A 27,250-nucleotide genomic window follows, 5' to 3' on the forward strand; every position below is an offset into this window, starting at 1 on the left:
AGCCCAACACATTCCATCCTGATTCCAGCTGTGTAGCAGCTGCTGGAAAAGCAATTAAAAGAAATGGAAACAGGAAAAAAAATTTCAAAAATTACAAAAAACAACGAGGAAAGGAGGAACGAGAACTGAAATCCCCTTGGTCCTGGAAGGCAGGATTCACCTCGGCAGAGGAAGGAGCATTTGCTGAGTCAGGCTTTGAGCAAGATGGGGAGAAGGCAGCAGAATTTTCCCTCTGGAGAAGCTGGGGCGGTGAGGAGGTGGTTCTGCCAGCACTCAGGAGCTCCTGTTCACCCCACCTCAGGGTGAACCCCAGCTCTCCTGCCTGGTGGAAACGTCGCTGTTGTATCGCACGCGCGGCGCACGAGTCGTGTTAAATCCTGCAAACTCTGGTGTGTAAACATCTCCAGGCTCTGGGCCAGCAGGTTGTAGGGATTGCTCCATGGCTGGGTCATCACTCCAGAAGTTTTGGAAGCGTTCACACCCCTGGGACAGGGCTGTGACGTCTGGAGAGGGGCATGGCCACCGGACTGGGCTGCGGCGCTGAGCCCTCGCCGGGGCTGCAAAGGGACCAGGAGCTTGGACACTTCAGAGCTGGGGGGCACCTAGTCCTGATGGAAAACACAACATCAGGTAAGGAGCCTCATATTTCTCTTTTTTCTTTTTTATGGAGAAATTGATTTAGAAATAGAAAAATTCTCCTCAGGGCGTTTTCATGCAGAGCTTTTGTTTGGTGATCAATTTTTTTTTTTCCTGATTATTTAATACAGTGTTACACTGAATGCAGGGGAGCTGCCCCTTCCAGCTCATGTTCTCTGACAAATTTTAAGCTTCGTGACAAAATGTTTAAGAGGCAAAGGAGCAAAACTATTCAACTTTTCTGGGTGTGCGTGGATTTTGATTCTCATCACGGATGTACTGTGGCTGCTGGTGAAGAGCTGCAGATTGATCACTGGGTCTTCCCAGATGATAATCACTCCCTCCACTCTCCTCCTCCTGCTTTGCTGATGCCACTAAAGCCATCTGAAAAATTAAAAAAACCCAAGTTTCACTTCTCTGTAAGAGTTAAAGTGTTGAACTTTGACAAAGGGCAGGCTTGGAGTTGTTATTTTCAAGTTGAGAGTAGGAAAATAACCCGTTTCAAAGTCTGTGTGTTGAAGAGTGGAGTCGGTGTAAATCTGTCCTGCATTTATCAGGGGGCCAGATGCAAACAAAAAAAACTGCAATAACTGGTAAACAGAAGGGTACAGAAAGAGCACATTCACCTCTGCACTCCCCTTGTGCAGGGATTAATCCTTGGCTCCTGGAAAACCTGTGGCTCCTCTGGGAAGTGGGAGATGCAGCGTTCATTGCTTCCTCCACAGGCAGCATGGAGAGGCTCCTGACAGTGCTCCTGAAGATTTTTAGGAGTTAAAATCATCAACTCACAGAATATTTTGGGTTGGAAGGGACCTCGAAAGGACATCTAGTCCAACCCCCCTGCAATGAGCAGGGACACCTTCAGCTGGATCACAACAAGTTGATTTTTTATTAGAGGGAAAGAAGTCTGAGGAGGTGCCAAATAGGAATTCCTCGAGACAGTAAAGAAAGGAAGGGGTTATACGGGATGTGCCTTTCTGGGACAACCTGTGGGAGAGCAGAGCTGCACACACAGGATCCTGTGGAAGTTACTGCAACACCTGAGCAGTGTGTTCCTGGAGAGCAAGAAGTTTGGGTGTATTTAATGAGCCCTCAGGAGGCAAACACTTCCAGACTCATCCAGTTTTCCAGGGGATGCTCTGAACTGCCTTAAACACTGCTGCCCCCAGAGAAAATTCTGAGGGGTTTTATTTTGTCTTCTGAGCGTGAAGTTTTGTACCTCAGGTCTTGCAGAGGGTTCTCTCTTGCTTTATCTTTTTGATCATTATCTAATGGCTTAATTAGGTGTCTAATTAAAAGTTAATAATATCTAGTATTTATTAAGTATCTAACTGAAAGTTAAATTTCTCCTGATTATGTTCATACAGCTTTTCTGGGCAGCATCACTTGTTTGAATTCCTGGTTTCATGTTTGGCTTCCAGTGGTATTTGCTTCTTGCTCCACAGGAAAAAAAAAATTAAAACTGGTGGAAACTTAGTTGGAATTTTCTAAAAAGTTTTAGATTTGCTCCATCAGTTTTTAAATGAAGTGTTTGTCGTGCTTGTAGAGATTCAGTGCAGTTTGTACGAGACCATCATGTTTTCCATGAACCTTTGTTTACTGCCCCAGACATCCTGGTTTCAGTTCACAGAGCCTGAAATCCAGATCCGGGCGAAAAAAAGTAACGTTTCCTAGAAATCCCTTCCTATTTGTCTTTAACCTCCACTACTGGCTGGGATGGGGAAGCACAGGAGAAGGGAGAGCACCAGGAGATAAACCCTGTGATAACAGTCAGAGGGTAAACAGGGATTCTGGATCCATCACCCTCGGAGTAGGCAAATATGTAATTATTCCAAAAACAAGCAGGGAAGGGAACAAAGCAGTAGAACCATTTATTAACTCCAGCTGCCCAACCTGTGAAATCAGGAAGTGATGTCCAAGGGGAATAGAGCACTGTGCATTTGAGGCTGCTTTGATTTGGGGTTTCAGGCCATTTGAAAGGATTAAAACACAAAAACATGCTGGGAGGTTCCCTGCCCTGCTCTCCTCCTGGGAAGGGGGTGAGACCTTTCGCTCTGGACTCGCTGCTGTTCTTGTGCAGGGAATTAAACTTGGAGCTGAAATAAACATTCCTGATAAAAGTATCCCCCAATAAATATTCCCTGCTCAGTATTTAGGAGCATATAAAGGAACACATGGAAGGAAGGAGGGGTGGGAGGAAGTTTTTAAGATTATTTTACTTCTCGCTCTTTTCCTCTGATCCTGCTGGTCATAAATTTTATTAATATCCCCACTCAGAGTCTGTTTTGCCCATGATGGTGATCAGTCAGTGACCTCTCCCAGCTGTCATCTCAACTCTGGAATCCTTTGTTGTTTTTCTCCTCTCCTCTGTCCAGTTGCAGAGGGGAGGGAGAGAGTGGCTTTAGTGGGTACCTGGTGTCCAGCCAGGGTCAACCCACTGCAGCACCTTCAGCATCTCACCAGTGTTTTTGGTGGCCTCCTCCCCATGGATGATGTGGAAAGAGGGCATGTGTGTAACAGGGATGATTTTAGGACTTATTACAATACCTGGAGCAGGTGAGTGGTGGTTTGCCAAAAAACCACATCTAAGGCAAGGCATAAATGCTCTTTCTACAGTGAAATGTAGAAAGTGAACAGTTGTCTCATTCTACAAAGAGGAAGAAGGATGAATCTCTGCACGTGGAAGAGGCAGCTGAGCCCAGCCCAGCTCTCTGTTCCCTTCCATGATCTTGGGCTATTTCCTTTGAACTTCACCTTGGTTGTCCAAACTGTAAAATGGAGACAAGTTCTCAACCTTTGGCATGTTATTGGCTTCCCCCAAAATGCTGTTTACACAAGTAAATACCTTAACTTCCAGTGATCTGTTTCATTCTAAATTTTATCATTTTCTTTCTCAGCTGGAAAAATGCAGGGGATACTCAAGAAAGCCTCAAAAATATTTCGGCAAACCCGCGCTCTCCTGTGGAAAAACATCCTTCTGGTGTGGAGGATGAAGATTCAAAGTTTTCAGGCAAGTGTCGGTTCTTCCAAAGGGAAATTAGGATTTCCACTACAAAGTGGTTTGTTTTTTTTTTTTTTACATTGCATGGTTTTTATGCAAGGGGATATGAGAAACCTCAGCTGGTAATGAGGTTCCCTGGGAAATGTCAGCAGTTGCCCTTCTTCCTGTGACACTGGAACATCCCGGCACAATAAGGCCTTGTGACAAAGCTGGATTTGTTGCTTTTGGTTGTTGTTCCCACCCTGCACTGGACAAAGGAACACAATGTCTGATTCATGGCTACGGTGTACAATTACCAGCAGACCTCCTTGGCTCCAGCACTAAGAAAACATGTTTTCCACTTGAAACGTTCCTCGTGTTTTCAAATCCCCCACACCTGTGGAATGGCCTCTCCCTCGTGTGAGGAGCAAAGTCACCCTGTAATGGAGAGAGAAATTCAACTACAACAACTCCAGCTACGACTACTGCATTGAAGAGGAGAGACACTGCTGCCCTGAAAGTGGAAAGGATCTTTCCTTCTTCCCTTCTGGACTTTTATTGGAGGGAGAGGAGATTTGATCCAATGTAAATATTGCTTTATCATAGGAGAGAGAGTTAGGACTATGTATATAATGTATGATAATATTTATTTGTGTAATAGTTGTGATATAATTCCCTTCTCCCCATACTGAGTCCTGTGTTGTGTCTGGAAAACCCCTCTCACACCAGGGTGAGTTGTGGGAGGGGGGCTTGGACTCAGAAATTGGATTTTTTTGGGGGTCTCAAACCACAACACACCCACAGTCAGAGGAGCTGGACGGTGCAGAGCTGGGTGAGGAGGGGCCTGGAGGAGCCTTCCCACACCACCAACCCCTGGGCTCCAACTCAGCTCTGCGTTTCCTTCCTCCCCTCCAGGAATGGGTGACGTTGGCAGTTTTCCTCTTCATGCTCCACGAGACGGCGGATATGATATGGGAATACCCGAGGGCAGAATTCCCTTACAAATTCCTGGGGCAACTGGATGATCCACCCTTTAATGCCACGGGAGTGACACTCATGTACACACCAGTAACCAACACCACCAGGAGAATAATGGGCAGAGTGGCTTCGGATTCAGTGCTGAGGGGTAACGCTGCTCTTAAATCCCTGTTCCACGTCTGAACTGGCCCTGGGGGTGGGGAAAAACCTTTGGCCAGCGTGACTTTTGAGGGTACAAATTGTAGTGATGCCCATTTTCATGTTGTTGCCCGGCTAATCAGAGTTTTAGCTGTGATGGTTTTATTTTTATATTTTTTTAAAATATTGTTTATTTATTTTAACGACAGGTATAGTAATAGAAGAGATGGAAAATGAGGAAAAAATGGAAACGAAAGGAACTTTTGAAGATGAAGTTATTGGTGTTGTTTTCAAGGATGACTTCTCCTACAGCCTCAGACTTCAAATCACCAAAACTGTGTTTCCAAATGATGTCTTTGACCACATCGGTAACAAACCAAATGTAACCGTAGAATCTGATTTTATATTAAAAGCTGCTTAGTTGGATCTTTGTGCTGCTGTGCCACTCCAAAGGGATGGAGCTTCCATGTGCTAAATGACTCCAGAAAGATGTTGATTAAAATCTGAGAGTCTGTTTCTTGTGAAAGGAAACAAGGGTCAGAGAAAAAAGCTTCAGGAACAACTAAACCTTATCCACAGATATAGAATCGTGGAATAGTTTGGGTTGGAAGGGAGCTCAAAAGTTGTCCAATTCCATGCCCTGCCATGGGCAGGGATACCTCCCACTAGCCCAGGTTGCTCCAAGCCCCGTCCAACCTGACCTTGGACACTCCCAGGGATGGAACAGCCACAGCTTCTCTGGGCAACCTGTGCCAGGGCCTCCCCACCCTCACAGGGAGGAATTCCTTCCCAATATCTAACCTAAATTTCCCTTCTTCCAGTTTGAACTCAATAATCCCCCTTGTCCTGTCGCTCCAGTTCCTGATGAACAGTTCCTCTCTGGATTCCCTGTAGCCCCTTCAGGCACTGGAAGGTGCTGAGGGGTCTCCAAACAACCTTTTCTTCTTCAGCCCCAGCTCTCCCAGCCTGTCTCCACATTAAAACATAAAAGGCTGAGTAAAACTAAATCTTGATTTCCTGACTCTTGGGTAAAAGACATTTTCAACCCCACGCATTATACAAAAGTGTTTATACACACATACATATGGAAATGTATTAATTAATTTTTTTTTTATTTATTTCCCCAACAGAATCCTGCGGGGATTATTCGGAAAGTTACTGCAAAGTTCCTTTGTACTGGTACGGGGGTTTCCTCTCAGTGCAGTCCAGCATTGATGCAGCAGTCATAGAAGTAAGTGACCACGGTGGAAAACATGTTTTCTGTTCTTTGCAGAGTTATCTGTACATTAAAAAAAAAAACAAAAAAAAAAAAAAAACAAACAGCAAAAAAACCAGATAAAATCCTCCCCACCAAACCAGTTCATTTTCCCATCCCTGGAAGTGTCCAAGGCCAGGTTGGATGGGGCTTGGAGCAAACTGGTCTAGTGGAAGGTTGTCCCTACCCGTGGCAGGGGATTGGAATGAGATGAGCTTTAAGGCCCCTTCCAACCCAAACCATCCTGGGATTCCATGATCCCGTGATTTTCTGTGATTCATTAACTCCTTAAATACAGGGTGTGACTCAAAAGTTCAAAGAATGTCAGATCACTCCCAAGGCTCGAGGCAGGCTTAGTGTTTATTGCAAGGCAGCACAAAAAGATACTAAATATTTGTTATTTACCACTTATAAACATAACTTTATTGACAAACTAATCGTTTTAATGCTTACAAAAACCTCTTTGTTCTGATGCTGGCTCTTTCATTACAAAAACGAAATTTACACCTGGTTTCTTTTCTCTAGATGAAAACCAACCATTCTGTCTGGAAAGAAATGAAGTCAATCGCTGGGGTTCGTCTGAAATCACCCCTGATTAAACCTGTGTTTAGACTGGATTATGTTCTGTTCATTTTTTGTGCTATATTGTGCTACTCCCCATTCGTGCACTTTTTATCAGTGAAAGTTCTAAGGGAGAAGAAGAAGCTCAAGGTGTTAATGGGAGCAATGGGTTTGCAAGATGTTGCCTTCTGGTGAGTCTGGCAGAAATTCACTGTGTGATTGCAGGGGTTACATTATCTGATGTATGCAGGATGTGCTTGGAGCAACCTGCTCTGGTGGGAGGTGTCCCTGCATATGGAAGGAGGTTGGAATTAAGTGATCTTTGAGGCCCCTTCCAACCCAGAGCATTCTGTGATTCTGTTTGCTGGAGAACCTCTGTTTCCAAGCAAGTTGATCTAAGACAGGTGGTTTTTTTTCTTGCTGCTTGTTATGCTCAGGTCTGCTCTTCTCCCCCCAGAAAAGGGGAAGAGCACTCCTCGTGTGTGTAGCAAGGCTCTTGGGCTTGAGGTGTTGTTTGCCTCCAGAAAATGGGTGGATTCACACAGACGACACAAAAAGTGCAGAAACAACAGGTTTTGGAGAAAGCTGCCAGCGATGAAGCACAGGAGGGACACAGGGGCTGTCCAAACAGGCTTCCAAATCCAAATATTTCACATCATTAGGAAAAGCTCACAGATAAGGGCTCCTGGCTGCAGATCCTCTGTCTCTCTTTGCTGGCATTGCTGCATCTGCAGAGACCTGGGGAGGTGCAAGACCTGAACGTGAGGAAGAACTTCTCTCCTGTGCAGTGACCCCTCACCAGAACAGGTTGCCCAGAGAGGGAGTGGAGTCTCCCTCACTGGAGATATTCCAGAGCCATCTGGACACAATCCTGTGCCATGTGCTCTGGGATGACCCTGCCTGAGCAGGGAAATTGGACCAGATGATGCTCTGTGGTCCCTTCCAACCTGATCTTTTGAGTCTGTGATATTTGCACCTTTCCAGTCTGGAAGCTGTAAATACACTTAGAATTGTGAAACATTTGAATTACAGAGTATGTCATTTCAGGGCCAAAAATAATTGTGCTTTCCTTTGTAGGTTATCCTGGAGTTTGCTGTACACTGTGTACATCTCAATATCAGCCAGTCTGCTGGCACTGATCACACTGAAAGATGCTTTGAATCATCAGAGCTTTTTAGAGCTATATTTGTTTTATTTCTTTTATGGCATGGCCTCTGTAAGTCTGCTTTTGTCTTCTTAAATGATGCAACTTCTTTTTTTTTCAGTTTCCTAATTAAAATATCTGAAAGTCAAAGACTGCAGAGTTCTCCAGGGCTGGGCATTATATGAGAAAGTAAAAAAAAAAACTTCTCACTACTGGAATTTATTGTTATAATTGTTATAATTTATATCTTTATATATATAAACATATTATATACTTTATGAAAATTCACCTATATTTTAATATAATTTCTAAATATATCATTCCCATTACATTTTGAGAGATTCTGACTTGAAACCAGGCTGGGAGTGATTTGTCTGCCCCTATAAGCCTGCCCTAACTCTCAGAACTGTCTGCTAAATCACAAACTTTGTGATGTGCCATGTGCATCTCTAGGGGACAACTGAAGCTCAGCTGGGTCTCTAATTCTGCTCCTATTTTCATATTTGGGTTTTTTGTTTTTTTGTTTTTTTTTTTGTTTTAATTGCCAGCAGAAATGCATCCTGCTAACTCCTGGTTTTCTCTGCTGCAGATTCACTTCACTTTCATGATCAGCTCGTTGTTAAAGCAGCCAAATATTGTCAGTTTTGTGGGATTTCTCCTTCACATCCTCTTTGGGTCAGTGGGCTTTTTGACACTGTTTGACCTTTTGCCGCCGTCTGCAGAATGGATTTTGAATCTCTTCAGTCCTTGTGCCTTCTCATCTGGCCTTGCAACGGTAGGTCCAAAAGAAAGGCAGTGCACCACGCAAGTTCAGCCCACAGCAATCCTCCTGCTGCAGAATTGCACAGCACCATCCACAGTTTGTGTTTTCAGAACAACCCAGTCACACCCATCCATCTGCTCTAAATGCTTGGAAAGTTTGACTCCAAAAAGTCCATCCTAATTTGTAACAAAAATTATTGGGCAGTCCACTGCATTATGCATTTTACAGCCTCTGTATATGCAGTGTATTGAAATCTCTGTAATCACTGCAGCAGTGGGACGTGTGTGGTGGGCACTGAGATCTGCAAGAACCCTGAGGTCTGGGAGTGCTGCCTTAGCTAACCCCACGTGCAGCACTCTGCTGCTGTAGAAACTTCTCCACAGCTTAGAATTCAGCTTACTGAAGCATTTCTGATGCTTGTGGTCACAATAAAGCCCCTGCCTCCTTGGAAACAGCATCGTGATCGTGAGTGGACTTGGGTGTTCAGTGAAAGTGGTTGTGATGACACAGCAGTAGGTTGCACATAGTGTTTCTGCCTGAAGGAAGTGTCATATCTGACCCTTCCAACTTGTTGTTTTTGTTTTTTTTTTCCCTTAGATGGTAAAATTAGAAAAACATGGACCAGCATCTAACCCCAAATTGTACCCTTTGTATAACTTCTACCTCGCACTGAGCCTCGACAGTGTCTTGTATTTCCTACTGGCCATCTACTTTGATAAGGTTTTGCCTGGTAAGTGGAAATGTGAGGGGGGAAAAAAAGTAAATTTCCTTGCATTTTATTCTATAATTCTCTCCCCTTGTAGGGGGAAAGCTACCAAAGGGGTGGTGGGGTGCGAGAAGACTGTAACCCACGTGGAGCAACAAAAAAGGTGTCCTGGTAGCTGTGCTGGTCAGGTTGTGGAAGGGCATCTTAACAGCCTTGAGAGGTTACATCAGGGCATGAAAATGGGATTTACTGCATTTCTCAGGAAATAAAGGGTTGGGAAGAATCCTGTTTGCCCAGAATCTGGGTGTGTGTAACTGCCTTGTTTGACCCTGCCTCAAAAACAGGCTTAAACCCTGCAGGGAGGCACTGAGATCCCTCTCCCACAGCCCTGAGCACTGGGTTTGGAAGGATGTTGCAGGACTTGACCTGGTATTTTTGGACCCAAGAGGTTGCAAATGGGGTCTTTGCTGTGATTATCCTCCACCTGCATTTAGAGATATGAATGAATGAGTGGACAACTTAAATAGCAGAATTTATCAGTTCTTTTACTCTGCTGAGAGTCTACATCCTGCAGCTGTCGAGGAAGAGATGGCTGGGCAGTTTGGGGCTGATATTTTGCCTTCTCTGTCCCTGAATTAGGCAAGTATGGGGTGCCACATCCTCCTGCCTTCTTCCTGAGGCCCTCATACTGGTTCAAGCCCAGCAGTGGGTCCGTGGGGGTGAGAGTTGGCAGTGAGAGCACCCACGACCCCGTTCTCAGCGGTGACGCCGAGCCGATGCCCCCGGGCTTCGATGGGAAGGAAGCAATCAGGTGAGGGCTCCTGTAGGCATGAAAAATACACCTCTACATGCAATATTTGACTCTAGAGAGCACAGTCATGTTGCACTGGTGAATGTTAGACTGAGTCATGTTATGTATAGAGATAAAGTTTAATAGCAAACGTGTGAAAGGGAGGGTTTGCTCAGGGTTTCGTTCTGCTCCAGAGCTGGATTTGAACACTTACTGGACGTGGTGCATCCTCCAAACCAGGGCCAAATTCACTGCCATACACTTTCCTCTCTGCAGAGCATCAGCAGTGACTCTGTTCCCCTTCACCATCATCCTGTGCAGAGCTCAGTTGGACTCAATGATCCTTGTGGGTCCCTTCCAACTCAGCACATTCTGTGACTCTGTGATCTTTAAGCACAAAGCTGATGGAGCGTGGTGAATAAAATACTTCTGTGCACAACCTTCCAGGGCTAGTTGGGCTTTTTGCTGATGCTGCCTGTTGCTTGTTACCAGAAAACAAACATAGATCTGCTAAATTAATAGCGAAGTCATCACTTTTAATTAGATAACCAGGAGTTATCTCGTTCCCTAGGACCTCCTGCTTCCTTCACTAAGTGTTTCTCGAGTTTGGCTTGGAAACCTTTTAAACAGCTTTTAGAAAAGTACAGTTGCTAATTCTGCTTTAGAGGTACAAGAAATGAATTCCATAAAGTGATTCCTTCAGAGTGAGCAGGACCAGTTCGGGGAGGAGGTTGGGAAATATTCTTCTATTAGGTTTTCAAAGGTTATTTTGAGGAAACATGTCCAAATTGTGAGATTCCATAGTAATGGCTTGCTTACCTTTCCTTTAGGTTAAACAACATTAAAAAGACATATAAGAAGAAGGGCAAGAGCACCGAAGCTTTAAAGGGTAAGAAGAGATTCTGTAATTCCTTTATTCCTTTTTCACTAGATAAGAACTCAAAATGTTTTGAAAAGTACTGGATGTACTGAATTTTGCCTCTGGTACTGTTAAATTACATTGTGCAATGGTTATTTCTGCTGGGGTAAATTACTGGCAAATTTTTACCAGCTTGTTTGTTATCACCCTTTTCCCTCCAGGAAAATCACTGTTTATTACTTTTTGCAACAGCAAAACTCTCCTTAAAAGCGGTTTGTTTTTTCCACCACTCTAAAAATCCCCTCTCAAACTTCCCTCTCAAAATATAAGTTATTTTGGGAAAAGAAAACTTGGGGTTTTTTGGTCCCTGGCTGTGGCCAAATCTGCTGTCTCTGCCTGAGTTGAGCTCTCCAAGCACTTGCCAATGCAAATAGTTGACATAGTCACAGCATAGTTGTGGGGTATTTGTTAAATGCCTTTGTTCAACAGGAACTCCAAGTGAAAATATAAAAAATGAAAAATATGAAAAATATTAAAAATATCAATATGGTCCCAAATGTCTAAATTGAGTAAAAAACCCCAACAAACCCAACCCAAACAACCCACAGAAAGATGAATTAAGTATTTAAAAAAAAAAAAAAAGAAAATGAGGTAGCAAAGTCTGGCTGCTTTGAAATCACTCTTGAAATCTCCCATTTTGGGAAAGCTGTGGGCTCTTCTCTTCCTATGGACACTCTCTTGAGCCACACTAAAATAAAAGGTTGTGAACCTTGTAGAAAACTGAAGTCAAAATTCTTTAAATATTGAGGTTAATACACTAGTTCCCTCAATTCAATAAAGACTTGGCAGGAGGTTCCTTACCAAGCCAAGTCCCAACTTTTGAAGACCCAGCCTGTGCTTTTGGATCTGTGGTTTTGCCTCTCGGCTTCAAAACAAATGTCACTGTGTCACTCGTGGCAACAAACTACAGGAACAAGTCCACTTCTCACAAACTTCCATCCTAATGTTCTATTTCTGCTCCAGGTTTGTCCTTAAATATATATGAAGGCCAGATCACTGCATTGCTTGGCCACAGTGGGTGTGGGAAAACTGCCCTTTTAAACGTGCTCAGTGGATTTTCCAAGCCTTCAGCAGGTAAGATCGTGGACCTGAATGCTCAAGACAAGAAACTGTTTGGGTTTTTTTCAAGTGTAAAGGGGAAATATGCAAAAACCCCAAACAACCAAACAAACCAACCAACCAAACAAAAAATTTTCCCTCGTGCTGGTTTGTTTCAGTGCAAATTTCTCCTTCCACGTGAGCTCCAGGGATAATGTGCCCTTTATGGATATGCTCACGTGTGTAAGCATGCACAGATGGTTGTTTCTCCATCTGGATGACCTGATGCTTTCCAAGGAAAACACCTATAGGAAATATGTTTTTATTCTCAAGGGAGAGACCTGGTGCTCTGAAATATTTTTGAGGGGTGTTAAAGCTTTGGACTGCACAGTTATTTTGCTTTTCTAAAAATATTTTTAGTTTCTATTTTATCACTTGAGAAACACCCACAGTGCTGGGATTAATGTCAAAGGTATGAACACAAACCACTCTGTTTTCTCCTTATAACTGGGAAACAAGATGAAATTTGTTTCCTTCACCCCCCTGTGCAGGTTCTGCAATGATATACAACTACAACGTTTCTGAAATACTGGATAGGGAAGGAATTCAGGCAATGGTTGGGGTTTGCCCCCAACTTAATTTGCATTTTGAAGCCTTAACAGTGAAGGAAAACCTCAGGACTTTTGCCCACATCAAGGGGATTGAGCGGAAGGAAGTAGAGCAAGAGGTTGGTATGTGCTTGTCAGCTACTGACTTCTCTTTGACAGCAAATGATCATCACCAGCATCTGGTTCTGTGGAAATGAGAACAACCCTAATTTAGGGGTGAAGTGCTTTTTCAGTTCTTTCTTATCCTCATGTTGTGAGCTGGAACTTGGATTTGCAGCATTTCACTCTAAGAAAAGCCACTTAAAGTAGATAAGTTTGAAATCTTGAAGCTGTGCTCTCCTGTGCTGTGTGTAGCCGTTTGTGAATTAAAATGTGAGCAGTGCTTTGGGAATCTGACTCTTGTCTTCGTGTCTCACCAAGGTGCAGGAAGTCCTCGTGATGTTGGACCTCACTGACCTTCAGAACGTTTGTGCTGATGCTCTGAGCAGGGCCCAAAAAAGAAAGTTGTCTCTTGGAATTGCGATTTTAGGGAATCCCCAGGTAGGAATTTGATTTATACACACACAGTGTGTACTGTTTGAGCACATAGCTTTGCATTTTGACCTGGCACAGGGACAGGTGTAATCTTCTCCTGGCATTCCAAGGTTACTGACCTCCTCATTCACTTACTGGAAGGATGGAGGGATCTAGTTCAATGAGAACCACGTTTTTAATTAAAAGAGTGGTAATACCGTAGCAGGAGAAAGAGCAATAACAATGGCTGACACTTGAGGATGCATTTCATTCTTCGAGTGAGATCATCAAAAGAATGAAATGGGGTGATGTGAACATGGAACTGAGCCATGGGAACATGGTTCTGACCTTGTTGGCCTTTGCAGGTGTTGCTTTTGGACGAGCCAACAGCTGGGCTGGATCCCTGCTCCCGGCACCACGTGTGGAGCCTCCTGAAGGAACGCCGGGCTGGACACGTGACCCTCTTCACCACCCAGTCCATGGAGGAGGCTGATGTTCACGCTGGTGAGCCCAGATTTGCACTTTGTGGGTTTGCAGAAGAGGGTTTTCCATTGCAGAACCCACATGTGGGTGCCACCATGGTGCAGTCTGTGCCCACGGGGCACCTTCTGTCTGAGAGCAACCACCCAACCCGGGCTGAGCAAAGGCTAAACCTGGACTGATGTGTCCCTCCAAGACTTTGCTCGTGCTCTTCCTCAGGATAAAGCACTTCCATGTTGTCTGGATATGTCTCTAACAGCACCCACAGACATTAGTGCTGCTGTTTGAATTAATATCTTTCCTATTTCCTTATTATTCCCATGCCGTGTGGGAAATTCTCCACGAGCCCAGAAGAATTCATAATTAAAAGGGTAACCTTGATGTTTAGGAGAAAGGCAGTGGTTTAAAAAGAAAAAAGACCTTCAGCACTTGGCCTGGTTTTACTCCTCTCAATATATTATTAATGTGTCTGTTGAGTTCAGAAGGAGCAGGGTGAGGTCAGTCTACTGCACTCTTGTAAATCCCCCTAAATCCTTTGTTTTTGTACCTCCTCAGATCGGAAAGCTTTCCTCTCTAATGGGAGATTACAGAGTGTTGGCTCATCCCTGTACTTGAAGAGAAAATGGGGAATTGGCTACCACTTAAGGTAAATCCTTTTCTTTTGGTCATCACTCTTTTTGGAATAAAAAAAAAACCAACTTCCAGTTCTCATGAATGTTTTCTTGTAGAGTCTGTGTTTCTGTACAGTTTCTATGCAGAGCACTAGGAATCTCAACTATTCACTTTAAAAGACTTTTGAGGGTGCCAAAAATACCCTGCTTTGGGACAACAAACTACTTTTCTTTGGAACTCAATCCTGAAAGCTCTGAGCAGGTAGCTAAAATAACTTTGCAGCCTCCTTTGCAGCTGAAAGGGGACCAGAGTGATGTGCAGCAGCTTTAATGGGAAGCTGTTTTCCTCTGAATTTTAATTTCTGTGTTCTTGCTTTAGCAGTACTGGGTAGAATCATTATTCCCAACCTCAACTCTTTTTTTCCATGTGTGGCAAAACCAGGGGCACTGCAGGCACCTATAAAAATTCCCACTGAAATGCTGCCCAGTTTTGAAGGTTTCCCTGGCTTTGGATTTGAAGCAGATGATGCAAACATTTTTTTTTTCCCCCTCACCTAACATTCTAACAATGGTTTTTTAACACAAACAGGATGCACACAAATGACCTGTGTGACCCAGAGCTTATCTCCTCCCTGGTCAGACAGTACATCCCTGATGCTGTGCTCAAAGGGAAGAAGAGGGATGAACTGTGTTATATGCTGCCTCTGGAAAACACTGACAGCTTCCCAGGTAAGAAAACCTGTCACTGTGCCAGGGTTTTAAAGGGAAACCAAGTGGTGGGAAAAGCAGAGAGCAAAGTTGCTGTGAAGGGAGTAACTATTCCCTAGTCCATACTGTGTGGGATTAGGAAGCTGCATAAACATCAGTCTTGCAGAACGACTCCAATGCACATGTTAATATTAATAATGCAGATGAACAAAAGAAAATCCACCAACTAATCTCCAAACTAAAATCCACAGAGTCTCCTCTGTTTTCAGGATGGCCCACGTTAATCAAAAACTCTGAATTTTCCACTGCTTACCTCTAAAGAGCACGATAACGTTGTGATGGTTTTTAAGTTATGGAGGTTAACGATGTGAATGCTGGAACACCCAACTTTAACCCTGCCAGTCTGAGTTTGTGCTCAGCACCAGCCTTGGCCACTGGGCTGAGTCTGGTTGTCCCTGTTGTGCAGATCTGTTCAGCCACCTCGAGAGCAGCCTTTTGCAGGGGGTTGTTAATTATGAGGTTACCAGGACAACCCTGGAAGATGTTTTCCTGAAGCTGGAGGGTGAGGAAGCCGTCGATGGAGAAGGTAAAACACTGACTCCAATTTGCATGTGTGACATTATTAAGGTCCCATATACACAGATGTTTTAATTGAACACCTAATGAGTTTCTGTTAACTGTGAACTTTGGTAGGTCTAGAGTAGCAGTTGAATCCCGCTTTCCTTTAGTGAAGAATATCTTCTTGGAGAAGTCTGGATGATTCAGTCTTGACTTCCCATAGGCTTTTAAGCACAAGGATTGAAGGCTGATGGCTGATGTTGGAAGGGTATTTACCTTTGAAGGGTTTTACTGCCCAGACAAGGAGGTGGGAAGAGCTAAACTGGGCAGAAGGCACTTCACAAGGCCAGTGAAGATACTGGATGTGTTGCCATACAGCTTCAGCCAATCTGAATTCAGCAATGCAATTTACATTCTGGATAAATTACGGCCCCTTTTTGCCGCCCTTGTTTCTTTTCTGACTTAAAGAAAGCCAAAGTATTCCTCAGTTCAGAGCAGAAGATCCCTGTTTATTGTGATTAAAACGTGTCCTTTAAAGGCTCTTTGTGGATAATGGCATTTTTAAAACACAGGAGACAGAGACCTGGAGGAGAGGGACCAAAACCTCCCGGGGTTTCCCAGACAGGGGATCCTGGCAGGGAGTGGGATGGGGCTCTGGAGGCAGCAAGTGTGTGCTGTGATGAGAGTTCGCCTCCTCAAACTCCGGCACGACGGGAAGCTCCTCAGGGCCGTGTAAGTACAGGAGCTCTCCCCTGCCCTGCAGCCCCTGTTCTGGCTCAGTGCTTTCCAAGGGATTTGATCATTCCCTGCACTGACTCGTGGAAGGCTTCAGTACTGGTGGAGATGTTTGGAAGCAGAGGATTGGGTGGAAAACATTTAAAAGCCGGGGTAATAAGGGCAGTCTGAATTTACTGGTAGAGCTCTGAATTGCTAAAGTTTTAAGTTTCCCCACACATCATAATATTAGTTAAGTTGGAGTTCCCCTGGACTCACTCATGGTTTGTTTCTCCACCTAGATTGCTGCTGTTTGGAACATCCATGCTTCCACTGATGATGATTGTAACCCTCATTCAACTGTGGCACAGCTCCAGCAGCTGGGAAATCACAGCTAGTCCATATTTTCTTCCCACTAGGGAGAAAATTCAAAATAAGTCCTCAAACCTTCTCATCCTCAATGACACAGGTAAAGAAGAACATGTGATGCTGACTCACTTTCTGCACCAATCTGAATCTTATTACAGTTAACAGACCAACCTTGCCTTACTCTGTCTGTACATTCCTTTCTACATTTATGCCTTTGGGAGGTGTTTTCTTTTGGGCAAAAACAAATCCATTCCTAGTGACAATAACTGAGTAGATGATATGTGAAAGAGTAATGAACCGGGCAAATAAAAAAAAAAGGCAATAAATAAGCTAAGAATGGAAACACACATTGTATTTAACCAGTTTAATTAAAATAGGAAAAAAATATAGCAAATACATGTTTGCTTAGAATCTCAGTGTTTGTTTTTTTTTTTTAACATCCTCTGCTTTGCAAGTGGGAACTTGTTTGTATGAAACTGTTTACCTTTAAAGAAAAAAACCCTCTCTAATTACTCTAATTTCTGTTCTTGACTTGATCTCAGGATCAGAAATGGAGGATTTCATTGCTGCTTTGAAGACTCAAAGCATAACCCCAGAAATAACTCTTGAGAAGAACATCACAAGCCTTCCACATCATAGTGGAGCTATAAAAGTATCCCTGGAAGGCAAGGTGAGGGATTTTTTTTATTTCTTTCATCCCATACACCAACAGGATCCTCTGAAAAGTACTTAAACGAGGTGCAGAGAAATAAACACACCAGGAAGGGAGGATTTTGTTTTTTTTTTTTTTACCTATTAAATAATATTTAATGTTATCCGAGTGCTGCTCACGCTTCTCAAGGGCGTGAAGGTGACATCTTTTGCTCTCTCACCTTCAGAGCTACCAGTTCACGGTCATGTGCGGCGCAGAACCCGTCAACTGCTACCCTCTGCTCGTGAACATCATCAGCAACACCTTCCTGAGGCTCTTCAACTCCACCGCGCGCATCCGCCTCTGGAGCGAGCTCCTGTCCAGGGTGAGTGTCCTGTCCCGCCTTCCCGGCTGAGAACTAACTGGAATGCTGAAGAGATAAGGACTGTGCAGGTTGGAAACCTGGTTGGGTGAGCAAGTTCCAAGGGTTGGGGCCAGTGGTCTGACTGCTGCCAGTTCCCGGGGGATTTTAGGGACAGTTTCTTCTGCCGTGTTTGGGAGCTCTGTAGGGTCTCGCTGCCATGGCCTTCCAGCACCCGAAGGGAACCAGCAAGAAAGATGGAGAGAGGCTATTTACAAGAGCCTGGAGAGACAGAAAAGGGGGAATGGCTTCAAACTGGCAGAGATTAGGTTTAGAATAGATATTAGGATGAAATCCTTCCCTGTGAGGGTGGGGAGGCCCTGGCTCTGGACAGGTTGTCCAGAGAAGCTGTGGCTGCCCCATCCCTGGAAGTGACCAAGGCCAGGTTGGACAGGGCTTGGAGCAACCTGGGCTAGTGCAAAGCGTCCTTGCCCATGGCAGGGGGTGATGAACTCCAAGGTCCCCTCCAACCCAAACCATTCTGTGATGATGAATATGGTCTGAATACAACAGTGATACTTGCAAATCCCACCTTTCTCCAGCATCCATTTTGCAGGAATCAGCATCAAAAAGTTAGTCTCTTTTCTCAAAAATCTACAGTTATTAAAATACTTTTTGAAAATTCTAAGATGCCAGACACCTTTTTTTTTTTTTTTAATTTGCCTTGTTTTCTGTTCTTATCCACAAATGGTTTACCATTAGTGTTCTTGCTCACTTGCATGTTCAGCCATCCTACGAGCCAGATTTTCCCTGGATAGCTGTTGATTACAGGTGACTCTGAATTTCTCTCCACAGGTAGAAAGCTCAGATTTAAAGAACTATATTTTTTTCAACTGTCTCAGCTACCTGCTGATTTTGGCTGCTGGTTTGCCTCCTCTCCTTGCAGTGAGCAGCATGGAGGATTACAAGGTAAAGAGCACGAGCTGTAGACAATCTTACACAAGAAGTGAATGTAAATTCAGTATCTCTGGAGACCAGTTAAAGATGGTGATGCCCTAGCACAGGTTGCCTAGAGAAGCTGTGGCTGCCCCTGGATCCCTGGAAATGTCCAAGGCCAGGTTGGACAGGGCTTGGAGCAACCTGGGCTAGTGGAAGGTGTCCCTGCCCATGGCAGGGGGTGGAAAGAAATGGACTTTAAGGTCTCTTCCAACCCAAATCATTCTATGATTTCTAGGTAGGATGTTAGAAGAAATACAACCACACAAGCAGAGTGTTGTACCAAAGTGCATTTCTCTGCATCCTAGGGAATCAGGTGGGGCTCGGAATAGTTTGGATGTCAATAAAGATTTTGAGTTCGGAATGATTTAATTTCATTTTTTTCCTTTTTAGGAACGATGTGGTTTTAAACAACAGTAGAATTAGAAATGCAAGTGCTTGGGAAGGGGAGGAAGGCTCAGCCAGGGAAGGGAGGAGCGGGAAAGGTGTTTTAGACTCTTCTAACTCAGCTCCCTGTTCCCACTGGCAGCTCCAGGCTCGCTCCCAGCTGCGGCTCTCGGGGCTCTTCCCCTCTGCATACTGGTGTGGGCAGGCCCTGGTGGACGTCCCGCTCTTCTGGACCCTGATGTGCCTCATGTTTGGGCTTTTGGTGGCCTTCAGCCGTGCCTGCCCCTTGCAGGCCAGCGCCACCCTGCTCCTGGTGAGCTGAAAACAGGCAGACACAAATCCCCCTCCCTCCCTCCCTCCCTCCACAGCCAGCTTGTGCTTTGATTATTGGATTCAAAGTGGGCTGCTCCAGGCAGGTTCCCACATGTCCACATGCCCCTCCTTGTCACTGATGGTGCTCTCTCTCTCTCCCTCTCTCTCTCTCTAGATCATTTGCATTATTGGTTATGGGGTATCTCTTGTCCTCCTCATCTATTTAATTGCCTTCAAAATTGGCAGTGGGCGAAGCAACCGTCACGTTCGGTCTTTAGTCTTCATTCTGGTAAGTGAAGAGCATCTTCCCTCTGAAGTATTTGGTTTACATGTCTTGCCACTTGAGGCTTCGTTTCAAATATATCAGCAGGCAGCAGAATAAACCCAAATCAGTGACAAAGAGCCTGTTTTTTTAGCAACAATACATTGATGTTGGAAATTCTTTTTCCTGCGTTATTCCAGGTGAATTATGTTCTCTATATAATCAGTAACCAGGATGAACCAGTTTACTACACCTGTTGTTTGATTCCTGTGTTTCCACCTCTGGGCTGGATGATGTTCTCTGGACCAGTAAGTAAAATACATCCTACTAAATTCCATAATGGTCCTAATGGTGCAAACTGGCAAAGCAAGAGGCACTTTCCAAGTTCCCTGTCTCGAAGTGCCAACTGCCCAAAAGAGAGGGTGAGGAAAGACAACAGGGGAAGAAAAGGTCCAGGCAAAGGAGTGAGAGAAGGAGCCAAGATTCGAGTTGTTAATCCTTCATTTGGTGGGGATATTTTTGGTTTGTTTAGTTACCAAGAGCTGTTTCAATGGCTGTATTTTGGTAGCATGGGAGGGGAAGGAGGTGGAGTGGGAAGACCCAGAGGGAGGAAGTGAAGCTGGCAGGAGGTAAAAGAACTGGGAAGAGAGAAGCAAGGATGGGGAAGGTCAGTCTAACCTGATCTGATTTGAGGCCCCTCTGAATCACTGTGGCCAAGGAAGCCACAACCCTTTGAGCAGCACGAAGCAAAACCAAAGTGCAGCTCAAAGCTGCTTTATTCCATCCTGAAGAAAAGCTAAACACTCCTACCTCCCCCACTTGCTCTGACCCTGCACTCAGACACACCGTGCTAAGGACTTTTCCTAATTGACTAACCTTTTCTTGTAGCACTACCCAGTTTTAGACAATGATGAACTCCTTCAGACCTGGAATCACATCTACATGGCTGTCTTTGCAGTAAGGAACAGCTGGAAGATGGTTGCTTTGGAAAGGGTGGCTGTTGTGATGCAGTGGACTTGCACTGGGCTTGTATAACTCTCCCCATAAGTAAACCACGGGTTATGTGGTCAAAATTTCACATTAAGGGTTGGCAGGGGAGGCACATCCAAGGAATCATGGGCTTGTGCCTCATGTGGCCCCTGGGTGCTGCACCATCTGGATGTGCAAAAACTGGGGAGGGAAGGGGGGTGTGAAGTGGAGCTCATGTCTAAGGGAGAGACAGTATTAATCAACTAATCAGTTTAATGCTGCTTCTACAAAAGAATGATGTGATCCCCGATCCTGTGGGATCTGTTGGGGTGCAGATTATCTGGGCTAAAGCTGCAGAAGGAATTCAAGGCTTTTGCAAGAGATCTGCATGTCAGATGGAAATGTATGGGAAGCATCAATCTAACTTCTTCCCCTTTTAAGCCTTTTAGTTGAAATAAATGACAGAGGTTCCTGCTTCCCCTTATCATTAATATTAATCAAGTGTGTTGTTACCTTGTCTCCATACCAACCTAATTAATTTCTGGTGTTTTAGCCATACCTCCACTGTGTGATTTTTGTTTTCCTCCTGCGCCGTTTGGAGATGAGATATGGAGGAGTTACAAGATTTGATCCCGTCTTCAGGTGCGTCCCAGGGGTTCCTTGTGAGCCAAAACTATCCCAATCTGCAGGGTGGGCTTGGTGCTGCTCCTGGCTCACCCCTGACAGCAGGAGGAGAGGAGGGGGAACTTAAAAAACTTTGCAAAATGTGCATAAAGCTTGTTTTAACCAGTTTATCAGAAGGGCAGGAAACTAAGGACAAGGGGAGGGGTTTTTAATTCCTTTGGGTCATTGCAGTTTACAGCTTAACTTACTGGAGTTTCCCTGAATGTGTCTGCTCAAATTCCCACCCAGTGTGTTGCAATAGAAGATCAGTTGAACTACAGCGTCCTTGAGAGGATAAAAATTGTGATTTGAGCTTTTTTTTTTTTTTTATTAAGGTTCATAGCTGAGGTTTCAGAACATTTCACTGCAGCTGGAAAAATTATAGTTACAAATCGAAACACAGCATTTTAATTCCTTTTCAAACATGTCAGTATTACTCCTGGTAGGATGGAGACTCCCCCTAAAGCTTCATCAGGCTGGTCATCTGCAACCTGCTCTCTGCTTCTCTGTCACCAACAGCAAGAGACTGACCACCTAAGTCATGTGGGAGAAGATCTGTAGAAAAGACCAGATTTTCAAGCATTAGCAAATGTGACTCAGCTGGGTTGAATTGGACCTGATGGTCCTTGTGGGTCCCTTTCAACTCAGAATATTCTGTGATTTTGTGACTCTGGGTTAGATGCCCAAATTGCTTTGAAAACCTACTGTGTGTATTTTAATCCTCCTTGAACAGATCCCTGGCGTGTGCGAAGCAGGAACCAGTCAATAGTTACTGATGAAGGAAAAGCTGAACCTGGCCTTTATTTTCTCAAGGGTGCCAATGGGGTTTAGTTTCTCCCCCATGGATAAATGTTTGAGCAAACACTGTCTGTGGAACAGCCCAACGATCCTCGTGGATTCCATTCCAGCTCAGGACATTCTATGAGCTCCCTGAGCTCAAATAAATTGTGCAGTGGCTGCGTTGGCGCTGCCCTGGGAACAAACCTGGAAACACCAGCCTTTTTGGAAGTGACTCCCAGTGATGCCACCTCTCCTCCTCCACTTGTAGGATCCAGCAGAAGAGAGTGGCCCAGCAGAACAGGGACCACCCTGGGGAGGAGCCCCCAGAAGTCCAGGCGGAGAGGGAGAGGGTGCGGAGCTCAATGGTCTCCCTGCAGCAGGACGAGGTGAGTCCAATCCTCTTCCTTCTTCCCCTTTTCATTCTCCATCTCCAGGTTGCTTTCTTAGCTACTTTACCTTCATCTCTGCTTCCTGAGCTCGTGCACTCAGATGTCCTGACCTGATCTCACCCTGGCACCAGAAGGAATTTAGCTGACATTATTATTTTTGTTCCCATTCTGCTTATTTCCCCCCCCCCCCTTTTTTTTTTTTTTAAATTCTCCCTGTTGCTCTCTTTCCTGGATTTTTAATTGAGAAATCTTCTTCTCTTTTTAGAGAGTCATACTTAATGGTAAGAACAGACCAGCTATCCCATGGGACAGGAGGAGAGTTTTCATTTCCCTCTCTGTCTCTTCACAGGAGTCCGTTGTCGTTGTCAACAGTCTGCGCAAGGAATATGAAGTCAAGAAAGCCAATTCCATCTTCAAGAAACAGAAGAAACTTGCTGTCAAAAACGTCTCTTTTAGTGTTAAGAAAGGTTCAAGTATTTGGCTGCACTCCCTATAATACAAATGACTAAAATCTAAAGTGAAGGTCGCGTTTGGAGAAATATTTTCATCAGAATTTTCTCGTGGGCAACCAGACCCAACATCCCGGGCTCCTGCACTCAAAGTTTTAATTTATGGGGATAAGTTAATGAACAACCCCTTCCCCTACTGTACATTTAGATATTGCCCAGCACAGATGGAACAAGGTCTTATTAATAGTAATTATTATTAACAGTCGTTGCATATTTGTTCTAGGAGAAGTATTAGGTCTGTTAGGACCCAATGGAGCTGGAAAAAGCACAACTATCAACATGATTTCTGGAGAAGTAACAGTGACTGCTGGGGAGGTATGTGGTTCCTTTGGAGATGCCCTTGATGCCTTTATAAATTAAGGATATGATAAGGCAAGTCAGCAACACAGCCCTTCAGTCAAGGAATTTATGGACATTTATGTGCAATTTATATACTCTGGATATTTACAGAAGTGAGAAGAAAGTGCTGATTTACTTCAAGCATGTTCTAGTTTTCATCGAAGTCAATGTTATAGATTTAAGGATCTGAGCTACAGAAAATCTTTGGTGGGCATTGGAAACCCACTGTGAAATTTCCCAAGCCCTGCAGGAAATGTTGCCACGTAAATAAAACCCAAAAATAACCCTCTCCATAAACAGCCTTGCAAAACTAGGAAATTGGAAACAAATGTGGACAGTGTTGGGCCAGTAACAATCCATCAATTAATTATGTGCAGAATGATTAATGACATGTGCTGGGGGAGGGGAAATACCATTGCTGTTACAGATTTGGGACTGAATCTTGGAAACAGAAAAGTACTACCAGGAAAAGGGAGTCTCATCTTGGTGCTATTAGCAAAGTTTCGTGGTAGTGAAAAGGCAGATGGAGCAGGATCCCTGGATCCATGGTGACCACTCACCAGTGTCTGCTGACTGCTCAGCTGGCTACTGTTTGACTTGGCCAGGGCTTGGAGCAACCTGGGCTAGTGGAAGGTGTCCCTGCCCATGGACGGTGATGGAACAAGATGGGCTTAAGGTGCCTTCCAACCCAAACCACCCCATGATTCTATGATTAGGAAGAAATCCTTCCCTGTGGGAGTGGGGAGGCCCTGGCACAGGTTGCCCAGAGAAGCTGTGGCTGCCCCATCCCTGGAAGTGTCCAAGGCCACGTTGGAGCAACCTGGGCTAGTGGAAGGTGTCCCTGCCCATGGCAGGGGGTGGGATGAGAGGAGCTTTAAGATCCCTTCCAACCCAAACCATTCTGTGATTCTGTGACTCCCACAGCCCCCAGCTGTCTGTGTGTGTGTGTGTTTGTGCAGGTGCTGCTCAGGGACCACGATGCAGCCACCCTGTCCCCGGGGTGCCTGGGCTGTTGCCCTCAGCGGGACCCGCTCTGGCCAGACCTGACGGTGCTCCAGCACCTGGAGGCATTTGCTGCTGTGAGAGGGATGAGGAAAGAAGATGCAGCTCTTGCCATCAGCTGGTATGAAGCCAAGTGATCTCAGCTCTTGGTTCTCCCTCCCTCCAGATGCAGGGTCCCTCCCAGCCCAAGCCACACCACGAGTCTATAGGGCAGGGAAAGGTTTTTTCCTGATAACAAACCTGGTTGGTGGTCACAGCACCAAGCCTGCCAGAGCTCAAGGAGCATTTGGATGATACTCTCAGGCAGATGGGGTGACTCTTGGGGATGGTCCTGTGCAGGGCCAGGAGGTGGACTCAATGATCCTTGTGGGTCCCTTCACACTCAGCATCTTCTATGATTAAGTGACAGAGCCTTCAATACCTCTTTACCTCAGAGAAATGGGATGTCCTGATAAGATCTGCTACTTTATACTCTTCTCAATCCCTTGTCAATGAAGATTTTAGCCTAAGTTTATCTAGAAAACTTAAGGAAAAAATTAAAACTTGCTCCAGTTCATGGCCAGCTATATGAGCAACTCATTTCTCTCATTAGCTGCACTTATTGCCTTGAATTCCTGCAAAAATTCCTTAATTTACCATCCAAGTTAGGAGTAAAATCACCAAGTAACCCAAGGTGATATATGTAGTCAGCCAAGACAGGTATGTCTGGTTCCTCAGCTCCCCTCACCACAGTGTTTGCACACCGAGATGGTCATTTTGGCATTTTCCTTTTCCATTGCCCACAGCATAGCCAAGGCCTTGGACCTCCTGAAGCATTTCAAAACCCCAGCCAGGAGGTTATCTGCTGGAGAAGCCAGAAAGGTACGTGTTACCTTTGTCTGTGTTACCTGAGCAAACCCTGCTTGCTCTTCCTTGGACATTGTGCACAGAAAACCTTCAGCTGAGTGGATTCCTGGCATCATTTATTTTCACCAATAGCCTTGGAATTGAGCTTGGCAGGTTCCTCCCTCCCCTTCCCCCTACTCTCCCACACTGTGTGTTTAATAAGTGCTAAGCACAAATTGGATTTACAAGGTAATCACCTCTTCATGCCCCACCATGTGCATCTGCCAGCAAATGGGATGGAAAAGCACTTTCTCATCTTTGGCAGGCTTAGGAGTTTTGGGGAAATCTGATTTTGAGAGATTAAAATGTTAACTGAGAACACCTGATGTGTTGTTTTTTTTTTTAATCCATGTTCCTCCTGCGCTTTGGAATCAAGAGCTTCAGCCTTGAAAAGATGCACAAGGATTAAGATATATCAGGACAACTCACCAGTTTTGCAGGTGAAGTAAAGCAGACCTGACCTCGTGCTGTTCCCATTTCAGCTGTGCTTTGCTCTGAGCATCCTGGGGGATCCGACGGTGATGCTTTGGGATGAGCCATCCGTGGGAATGGACCCGAAGGGGCGGCGCCGCATGTGGTGAGCGTGACAAAAAAGCAAAAATTCCTGTTTTCTTCAGAGAAAAACTAAAAATCATGGGCAGTTCTTCCTTTAGTCATTCAGCCCTCATGTTTGCTTTAGCTTTTCACCAACAGTTTACACCAAAAGTGTAAAATTTGGAGGGGGTGCTGCCATGACAAACTGCAGCATGGCACTGTCACCCACGACATCTTCAAGCGAGATAACTGAAGTCTTTTAAACAGTCATGCTTTTAGGAAGGGAGACACATAAACCAGATTTTCTTCGGCTGTTCCTGGGAGGTAACTGTGATCCCTCTGTCCCCAGGAAGGTGATCCAGAGCTCCATGAAAAGCAGGGAACGAGCAGCCATCCTGAGCACGCAGTCCCCGGAGGCGGCGGCGATGTGTGACCGCGTGGCCATCCTGGTGTCGGGGCGCCTACGGTGGGCACTGGGTCACACCCAGCACCAGGATGGCACCTGGTTTTCAGTCTGGGGGGGCTTGTTTGGCTTTGTTTGGTTTTACTTTCATTTTGCCTTTTTTTTTCCCTTCCTAATCTAAGGGAAAATACTGGTTTGGATTGTGGCGAGTGTGTAACCAGCGGTTTTTGTGCGTTTCTGCTGCCCAACCCCAGCGACTGCTTTATCTGCTGATTATGGTGGGTTGAGCAATGTTTTCCCTCCTCTGCAGGTACATTGGTTCCCCTGAGGATCTCAAGAGTAAGTTTGGCACGAGTTACCACCTAGAAATCAAGATGTCAGACCCAGAGAAAAGCGATGCTCTCCACGCTGATATTCTAAACCTGTTCCCCGGCGCAGCTCGGCAAGGAAGGTGAATGTCCTGTGGGATTTGTGCTGGGATTCTCTGTTGCTCCCACTGACCTTGCTCAATAATTTACCTGGGAGCACAGTCGCCCTACAAGCCCCTCAAACGTTGATGCTGAGTCACAAAATGATGAATTAATTTTTTTTTTTTGTTGCCTTTTCAGGACTTCCTCCTTGCTCATCTACAAGATACCAATGGCAGATGCACTACCCCTGTCCCGGTCTTTCTCCAAGTTAGAAGCAGGTAAAAGGAAACAATCAATTAAGTAAGGAGATGGCTTTCAAGCTGTTTATATGGATTTGGGTTTTAAGGATATTTTCTCCACCCCTCTGCAGCTAAACAGAATTTCAGGCTTGAGGAGTACAGCTTGTCACTGAACACTTTGCAACAGGTACGTTATGTGGGAGTTCCAGGTTAGAAACTGCCTGTATAAAAGGAAGAAATAGCCCATGACCAGCACAAAAATGGTCAGTCCTTGGCAATAATGGGGTTGTTTCCTCTGTGCCACGTTGCAGGTGTTTGTAGACATCACCAGGGATGCAGAGGAGCATGACCTGGATGCAGCATCCAACGGGGCTGTGGAGCAGAGACCCCTTCAGCCCTGACTCTTGGAGCCACAGTGAAAATATTCAGTGTATTTCATCAGTGTTCCTGATCCCTGTGATCAACTGCAGCCCCAGAACTTGGTTACTCACGCCACAACACAACCAGCTCTGCAGGTGTTCTGCCTCACAAAGAGAAAAAGAATTATTATTTTAATAAATAAAGCTTTTATCCTTTGACAAACTGATGCCTGACGTTCATCTGTACCCCTGCTCTGACTGACTTATTTGTTGTGCTGAGGAATAACCCTGCTGGGATGAATTGCTGGTCCCCAGGCAGAGAGGGAGACTGTGGCTGGGGGGTGGGGGGGA

The 27,250-nt window shown here is 45.0% G+C and overlaps 1 protein-coding gene across 1 annotated transcript; it reads left to right on the forward strand.

The window, feature by feature from the left end:
- The first annotated feature begins 515 nt into the window (after positions 1-515).
- Positions 516-27,069, forward strand: LOC113995974 (ATP-binding cassette sub-family A member 9-like). Its single transcript, XM_027736562.2, has 39 exons — positions 516-630; positions 3,534-3,646; positions 4,532-4,742; positions 4,942-5,100; positions 5,863-5,963; positions 6,513-6,739; positions 7,626-7,764; positions 8,282-8,467; positions 9,053-9,185; positions 9,801-9,972; positions 10,782-10,840; positions 11,834-11,944; positions 12,460-12,635; positions 12,937-13,056; positions 13,395-13,533; positions 14,065-14,155; positions 14,710-14,849; positions 15,295-15,414; positions 15,959-16,118; positions 16,403-16,569; positions 17,012-17,139; positions 17,348-17,485; positions 18,317-18,430; positions 18,987-19,157; positions 19,332-19,445; positions 19,619-19,726; positions 20,307-20,375; positions 20,941-21,029; positions 22,099-22,216; positions 22,569-22,686; positions 22,952-23,043; positions 24,027-24,190; positions 24,855-24,930; positions 25,437-25,531; positions 25,838-25,954; positions 26,202-26,342; positions 26,500-26,579; positions 26,672-26,727; positions 26,852-27,069. Exons 1-39 carry the CDS (start codon positions 516-518, stop codon positions 26,939-26,941), a joined length of 4,917 nt encoding a protein of 1,638 aa, XP_027592363.1. The 3' UTR covers positions 26,942-27,069.
- Positions 27,070-27,250: the final 181 nt, after the last annotated feature.

The sequence above is a fragment of the Pipra filicauda genome, unplaced genomic scaffold (genome assembly GCF_003945595.2).
Source record: "Pipra filicauda isolate LSUMZ 115617 unplaced genomic scaffold, ASM394559v2 scaffold80_size11013439_pilon, whole genome shotgun sequence".
Taxonomy (NCBI): Eukaryota; Metazoa; Chordata; class Aves; order Passeriformes; family Pipridae; genus Pipra; species Pipra filicauda.

Coding starts and splice junctions, on each gene's coding strand:
- LOC113995974 (XM_027736562.2), top strand. CDS start 516: ATGGCCACCGGACTGGGCTGCGGCGCTGAGCCCTCGCCGGGGCTGCAA. Junction 3,647..4,531: donor TGAAGATTCAAAGTTTTCAG/GCAAGTGTCGGT, acceptor CCTCCCCTCCAG/GAATGGGTGACGTTGGCAGT. Junction 13,057..13,394: donor CGATTTTAGGGAATCCCCAG/GTAGGAATTTGA, acceptor TGGCCTTTGCAG/GTGTTGCTTTTGGACGAGCC.